The sequence below is a fragment of the Phaethon lepturus genome, unplaced genomic scaffold (assembly GCF_000687285.1).
Source record: "Phaethon lepturus isolate BGI_N335 unplaced genomic scaffold, ASM68728v1 Scaffold11309, whole genome shotgun sequence".
NCBI classification, from domain to species: Eukaryota; Metazoa; Chordata; class Aves; order Phaethontiformes; family Phaethontidae; genus Phaethon; species Phaethon lepturus.
In genome coordinates this window covers 49,799-57,620 of record NW_010562770.1, presented here as the reverse complement: position 1 = coordinate 57,620, position 7,822 = coordinate 49,799, and the positions used below count along the sequence as shown (strand labels likewise).

At 42.8% G+C, this 7,822-nt stretch overlaps 1 protein-coding gene across 1 annotated transcript in view; it reads left to right on the top strand.

Moving 5' to 3' along the window:
• Window positions 1-1,868: 1,868 nt before the first annotated feature.
• The window catches only part of NPTN (neuroplastin), a gene marked incomplete at its 5' end in the record, with an annotated part of 32,318 nt that continues 26,364 nt past the window's right edge, over window positions 1,869-7,822 (top strand). Inside the window, 2 exons of the mRNA XM_010294393.1 lie at window positions 1,869-2,269; window positions 7,647-7,815. Coding sequence (XP_010292695.1) covers window positions 1,869-2,269; window positions 7,647-7,815 — 570 coding nt within the window. The remainder of the gene's footprint in view (window positions 2,270-7,646; window positions 7,816-7,822) is intronic.

Here is a 7,822-nt window from a genome sequence, read left to right as displayed (position 1 = left end):
AGAAGCTAGCCTATGCCATATGCTACTCCTTCATCCTTTTGCGTCTAGCAAACCATGCTGAGTTAGATGTCAGTCTCGCTGCTTGATGTATGCCTCTACATATACAGTCTTCCTCGTTCAGCATCCCTTGAAACGTGGACGGTCCAGCAGAGCGAGATCATAAGCCAGTCCCCTGTGTTACCTCAAGCAGCAGTGTGAAAACGGTGTGATCCTTTGTTAACCTCAAGAAATGGCAACGGTGGTCTTAGTGGGGTTTGTAACTGCTAGTAATTAGGGCACTTCTGGTGCGATAGCTTTTCCTCTCTCTCCCTGCAGCAATGGATTATTTGCTGTGGTATTGCTACTGAGCGTAGACCTCGCCTCCTTTAGTGCTGGAGTACAAGGCTGGAGAATCCTTGTCAAATGAGTTTGTAATTGAAACAATTTCTGAGTCGTTTTTTGGTTTGGTTTTTTTTTTTTGAGTGTTTTTTTTTCTTGTAGCTCTTACTTGCAGCTACTGCACAGTTGCTCTTCCAACAGAACTGTGCCGGCAAGGGACAGTTTCTGTGTGTGCTCTAGAGTCTCTTGGACTTGTTTTCTTGCCCACATGATTCTTTAGAGATGCATCTATAGCACAAACTTCCTGTGTAATTGTCTGTCAATGTACAACTGTTTGTTTCACTGTTTCATGAGTGTGGGCAAACAATGGGCGGGGCGGGGAATACTATTTAATGAGCGTGCATCAGAAATGTTACTAGGGCTTTAAGTTCACCTTTCCCTCTTTTTTAAAATCCACTGAATTGTCTTTCAATCCTCTTCCTCAAAATAAGCTGTGAATTTGAGGGGAGGGATGAAACCGAGTTTTATCAGCTGTGTGGCACTCTAACTCCGCTTGCTGATGAGAAGTCCTGCTGCCCAGGGAACACAGCAGTATGACGGCTTTTGCTGCATAATCTGTCTGGCCAGCTGTATTCTAATCTCTTAGTTTTAGGGAGGGCCTGCAGGGGAAGAGACTAGCTTTAAGGCAATACTTTTGAATAGATACCTTTGAAAATAGGATTGGAGGACAACTTAAGATGTCTGTGCTCTTTAACACAGCTCTGAAGCTGGTAAGTATTGAAGGATTTCATGCCATAATACGGATATTTCGGCCTGATCACGAATGTCAGCACGGCATCTCATTTCAGAAGGCAAAAATCGTGTTATCTGTTGAAGCACCTTTGATGCTGTCTGTTTCCTACCTAACGATGCCTCTTTTGGCCTCTGTGTGTATATACCATCGAAATTCCCTTTACCTTAGAAGGTTGTGTGATTCCTGGAGCTGTGGTGATCCAGCTACTTCAGGAAAGTAGGTCACTTGTATCTTGGGGAATTCCTTGCCTCAGAGGTCCAAAACAGATGGAAGAAGACGTCAAGGCAGAATTCACAATTGTGAGCTGCATAGGGCAGAAGGTTAGGGTTTTACCCCTTTCTCCCCTCTAGATAGGTCATATAAAGCAAGAAGACTCTTCGAGAAAAGACATCTGGCCACCAACACTTAGCACGTGCCAATTACAAGGTCCACGCAACTGACAAAGGCTTGAAAACCCATCGGTCTCCTCTATGGCCTGGAGGTACCTCCTGGTTGGTGTGCGTTGCAGCCCGTGGCTTCCCAAGTACAGCCGCTGCGGCTGGATCCCCGGAGTGGCAAGGATAAGCACTTGGTGCCGTGAAGCCGTGCCTCCCATCTGAATACTCTGTTGAATGGGAATACACTGCTCACAAACTTACTGACCTCCATCCTCAAGTGCTCTGTGTTTTGCTTTTTCTATAAAAGTTGTGTTATTTTAGATGCTAATGTCTTATCTAACTCTTTGTTTTCTGCACCTCGTTGCTTTGTTCTTTATAAGATCTTTTGTTTTCTGCCGCTCTGTCACTGCGTTTCTGCTGCCCCTCCCTCTAGCTGGGTTTGTCAAGTCGCCCATGTCAGAAACTAAGCTCACGGGGGACGCCTTTGAACTGTACTGTGATGTGGTTGGGAACCCCACTCCAGAGATCCAGTGGTGGTATGCTGAAGTCAACCGGGCTGAGTCTTTCAAACAGCTGTGGGATGGCGCTCGGAAGCGCCGTGTCACCATTAACACTGCCTACGGGGCGAATGGGGTGAGTGTGCTGAGAATAACCCGCCTTACCTTGGAAGACTCTGGGACTTACGAGTGCAGGGCCAGCAACGATCCCAGGAGGAATGACTTGAGGCAAAATCCCTCCATAACGTGGATTCGAGCCCAGGCTACTATAAGCGTCCTTCAGAGTGAGTCCGGCACCCTACAGTAGCGGTACTGTAGTATCTAGAGGCAGTCTAGTGACCCTTACCCTCCCCTTTACCCCCATAAAACCGCTCTGCTACCTTGTCCTCTTGTTCTGAACCCGAGACTGTTCCTCTGCCTGTAGTGGTGACGTTGTCTGCTATCCCTGTCTTTTTGTAGGATCAAAGGACTTGGGAAAATCTATGGATCCGTTTTATAGCTTCTGTGTGAAGACAAGCCCAGTGTTGAATTTGTGGTTCTTCCCCTGCCCCCTTTAGTTTTGTAGTAGGTTTCCAGCCACCCTAATGCTGGCTTCTCCGTGAGTGCCTTTATATTTAATTTCTGTGTTCTTCCCAGGTCTAACTCTTTTATTTTTACTTCTTCTGTTCCCTTGGAATTTCTGTGAATGCCTTCTCATGTGGTTTCGGTTGCATATATGCTTCTGTACAAATCCTTCCCTTTCAGTTGCATTTGACCTTTAATGTTTAGATTTTTCCATGAAGTCGTGGTGTTTCTTTTCCATTCTGAACAGCAGCGTGTTCCTAATGAGCTCTTTGATGCAGGACCACTGAACTGATACAGTTATTCTTAATCCAGCCTGTGAAAAGAGCGGGGAAGAGTATCCTCCCCCAGTGTTGAACTAATAACTTTAGCTAAATGACTTTCATCTGAGAATGTAACTTTTGGCAGCGGAAAAACTTTCAAAAGCAGAGAATATAGTTGACCCAGAATTGCTTTTTGGTGTCTATTGTTACAAGACTTTTTCTGCATTCAGCTAGCTTTTAAAGCAGGCCCAGATGAGTTTGGAAATTTATATCATCAGTCACTACAGAAGAACCCCATTTCATTTCTTGTAAGATGCAAAACCCTTGCATTTGCTAACAAGATGAGGCAAATGCATGTTGAGTTATAGTCAGAGTGACTTAAATGTGCAACATGAGCCTGCTGCATGGAGGTGTGGGAGAACTTGTTTTCTTGGTGATTTCTCAATGTCCTAAGGTGGCAGAGAATAGAGCATAGGTGTGGTCTTGCTATTGTGCTCCTTGCATAAATAAAGTTTTTATGTACCACTTTGAGTTTTGTCTGGGTACAAAAATGTCAAACTCTGTAATTGTGTTCTCAGTTATGTTTTTGGATACCTTAAGGGGAAAAAAACCAAAACCCAAAACTCTCCCTAAAGCATGGTGCTGCAATTGGTGCTGCTGGATCAGAGACCTTCTCTCTGGAAAATGGAAGCAACATTGATGATGACTTGAAAATTTAAGTGGCATTGGGTCAGTCAGCTCAAACCTGCTCGGCTTTCATACCTAATCCCTGATCCCTCCTTTGGCCTTTGAGGTACCAAAGGACTCAGATGGAGAGACCACTTGCATGACCTACAACAGCAAGAGCTGTGTCATTTTAGGAAATGATACTACCTTAAGACAAAGCTAAAAAAATTGTCTTCTAGGAAGTCATGTCTCCTGGAAATCCCCACTGTCCCTTGTTAAGACCTTTAGTTTTTCTTGAGTGTGGCAAGTCTGTGGTGGTCCTGCCTGCGTTCCTCTCCTTGTTGTCCAGTCAGTTGTAGTCACCTACTGAGGGAGAAAATCCTTTTCATATGAAAAGTCACCATTTGGGAGTGTGAAGATGTCTCCATATGGAAAGTGGGTTTTTCCTCTCTCAGGCTACTAACCTGCTCCTGGGATTAAAGTTTGACCTTTCATCTTCCTCCCCAGTCAACAGCCTCTTGTTGCATCTGGTGCTACTAATTCTGGAGTGTGTATCGTGACTTCATTGCGAAGTGCCTTGTGCCCAGGATAATTCTGCTATTGTGTTTTATTCATAGGGGTGGGGAACACTGAATGGAATCCTCTAATGCTTTTACGCTATCTATTGTGTATGTTAAGCGATCTGACCAGCTACTACTTGGGCAACAGACCACTTGGACATCAAACTCCTGTGTGGCCATGCTGGAAATGGAGATAAGGGGTGGAGCAGGTTTCCAAGCCATCCCTGGAAGATGGGGACCATCTTATCTGAAGCTACCCAAAATGTCTCATTGTGTGCGTGGAATGCACTTTGTCTTTGAAACAAGAGTTTTCTGACTGAACAGTATCAGAGTTTCCAGCTGATGGGGGCTGTTTTGCTGCTGGCCTTAACTTGACATCAGCATCACGGGAAGGGAACATCAAATGTGACAAAAGAGCACAACCTCTTTTCACTGTCCTTTAAATCACAGCCTTTCTCAAATACCAAAACTTGAATGCAAGGAGGTCAAGTCAGACTTGATTTTTAAGTTAGCACCCAGGAACTAGTGTCTAGCTTCTATCTTGTTCCTAGTTTGGATAAAGAACTTCAATTATGGATGTGTTTTATGTAAAAAATCTGATCGTATGTAAAATGGGCAGTTTAAGGGATGTCTAAAGAGACTGTTCAGCATCTTGCTCTTTCAGGTGGACATCCTTCTGCAGATGTTGCTGCCCCAGTAGTATTCCATTTGCAGTTTGTCTTCTAGAATTAAATCAGGCTAGGATTGCCCAATTAATTTATTAAAAAAGAAAAAGCAAAGGGACTTAAATGCAGGTGAAAGATGTGAAGGAGACTGCAGTTGCCTTTTTTTTTTTATCCTAAAACTTCAAAAATTTGCAAGTCAGACACAAAAGGGCCCCAGCGAACTGCAGCAAAGCAAGCTTGAGACCACTGTAAATGTTTTCTGGACATCGCAGCTTAGCAGAGGCGTAGGTAAGAATAGGTGTGAATTAGCAGAAGTAGTCATTGGAACTCCAGGCAGGTGGGGTTTTTTTTATTTTACTTGTATTTTCTGGTTCATCAATGTTAGATGCTAAAGAGCTGACCCTAAGACAGTCCATTAACCACAAAATATGAAAGCCAGAAGATTATCACTGTCAAGCCCTGGATTAAGTCTTTAACTTTCTCGTTTCTGTAGGGACTAGATTAATATTTTTTGGTGACTTTTTTCCTGTTGTTGGGATTTATGTAACGCTTTCTGATGGCAGCGTGTATGCTTTCCATTTCCAGGATCGCTGCAGGCCGATCACCGCCTTAGATTGCATCTCAGCACAGACAGCATCGGCATCTGTTGTAACAGCGCACGCTAGATGTGTCGTGGTCTTTTTTGCGGCGGCCTTTAAGCCTGTCCTGCCAACGTCTTCCTCCTAAAATGAAAAACGCTGCATTTATTTCGCAGGCACAGATTTGAAGACGCTGCTTTTGTAGTCAAAGAAAAACGTTTGAAACAAAACCCAGTACCATCAGTGAATTCTAGCAAAAGTTATTTTTCTAGATAAGTGATCGGACACTGAATTACTATTTCAAACACATCACTGAAAATATTTCCAGATCTCTGTTAGTATTTTTCTGAGAATGCACACAAGCTTTTTGTAGGGGATGGAAAAGCCTAACAGGGCAGTCCAGTAATGGTATGGCTATAATAAAACAATTTTGTACTCTGTAGGACCCAAACAGATCATTGCATGGACAAAATTCCCAGCATGGGAACAATGAGGAAGAAACACAGTTGAAAATGTGTGGTAATAGCAAAGTGTCTATGAGAAGTGTCAAAAACCCTCCATTGCTACAGTACCTGCCAGTTTTTCTGCAGTTAAGTGATAGTTCTAGTTTTAAATAGCTGTGGAAAGAAGCTACATAGCCAGCCTGCTGAAGAAAGGGGGAAAGGATATACAGGAGTCGAATGGCTCTGTCAAGGTAGATATTTTCTTCTCCCTGCCTCTCTGGGCAATAATCTAAGTACTGTACTACTGCATAGATGAATCTTTTATGTGATTGGAAAATGCAACGTTTCTGATGGTACTGGTGTTTTCCACTTCTCCTCTTTCTGTGTTATAATTTGTGTTCCAAGTGCTTTGCAGATTAATATCCAAAAGACTGCATGTGTATGACAACATTGATATTCCAAATATGTTACCACAAGGCATAACAAAATGTATGAGATTAAAAACCTTTTGCTGACTTGCAAAAATCACAAAGACGTTCGTTACTGCCCAACTTCCTCGCCCTCCTGCCCAGAAGGCAGAGGGGGCAGCCCTTGCATTCAGAGGGGTGAGCGTGGTCCTTGAAATGAGCAGCTGGCAACAGCTGTCTTTGGAATTCATTTCACCCTTTAAAGTAAGGAAAACGTCAAAGATAGAGGACGCTAGCCTTTACATGGTAGAGACTGCTACAGCAGTGACCTTTAGTTCAAGCTGAAATGATAGCCAATACTAAATCTACGTATTTTTGGAAGACTAATAGCAAGAATTCTTAAATTTCCTTTAAGCTCTGTCATCCTGTGTTCAAGGCTTTTTTTGCAGAATTCTTGAAACCCGCTGTGAGCCGTGAGACCTTTGATAGAAAGGTCTTTTTTCCAAGTTTGAGAAGAAACTTGTCTCTTACTATTCTAGAAATTCATCAGCCTTATTTGTTGCATGCTAATAGCCATCTGCACCATCTTAAGAAAATGCGGTTATCAAATGTAATGATGGTGCCCATGTACTAATCTTACCACTTCTGAAGGGCTTTCCCCTAAAAAATGTGAGTTTTATGTTACCAGGTAAGATTGTAATGTGAAACAGCCCGGGTTTAGTTCCTGATGCAGCCAGCAAAGTATGTAACTCTTGTGGTCTGTTTATGTAATGAGGCTCACATATTATTTTTTTCTTCATAAATGTTTATGTTTAAGGTTACTTTAGATAAACTAAATAGTTCCCGACTCTCATGTTAACACGGTGTATATTCTTACTTTTTATTATCAATCATTAAGGGCTGCTTTCAGCCATTGTCTATCAGACTTGTGCCTTACTCGCACTGGGTGCTTGCTCGAATTTCAGGAATCAGAGAGGCTGTGCTATTTGAAATACCTTGTTGAGCACAGGATATTTTCCTTAGGTAGACATTAGTCTTTTTGTAGGGGGAAGTCCTGAAACATTATCCAGAAGACTATCTTTGAGGGCTATTCTATGTAGAAAATGGGTTTCTTTTAAACCTCACAGTAAGTAGAGGAACCAAGTAATAGCCAGAAAGAAGCTGCTTCCAAAAGACCAGCTGATCTCTTACGTACGGTCACAGGACAAGCGTTTTCCCAGGTTATGGTCAGTAGTGTGTGAAAAAAGATTAATGCTGTTACACAGAAATCTGTAACGATGTTAAAATAAACAATCTAAAATAAATATCTTTTTTTTCCATATAGGGGTGCTGATCCATAAGCTGTTGCCTTCACTAGCGGTCAGCTGTTTATTGTGACTTTATTGATGTCTCCCAAATTAGTGCAGTGACATTCCTTGTGTAGTCTTTTTCCTTTCCCACTTCCCCTCTGAATTTTAGACTAGCATGGCACAACTGCCAGTGAAGATTTGTTGCTATTTAATGTGTCCTTTGTTTCAGAGCCCAGGATCAATGCCAGCGAGGATGTAGTCATTCACGTGTATGGTCCAGCCGTCACATTGCAGTGTAACCTCACCACAAGTCCCAGCCCCCTTTCTGCCAGTTACTGGATGAAGAATGGAGAGGAGATCCCTGGCACTAGAAAATCTTCAAACACTACAGAATACAAGTAAGTC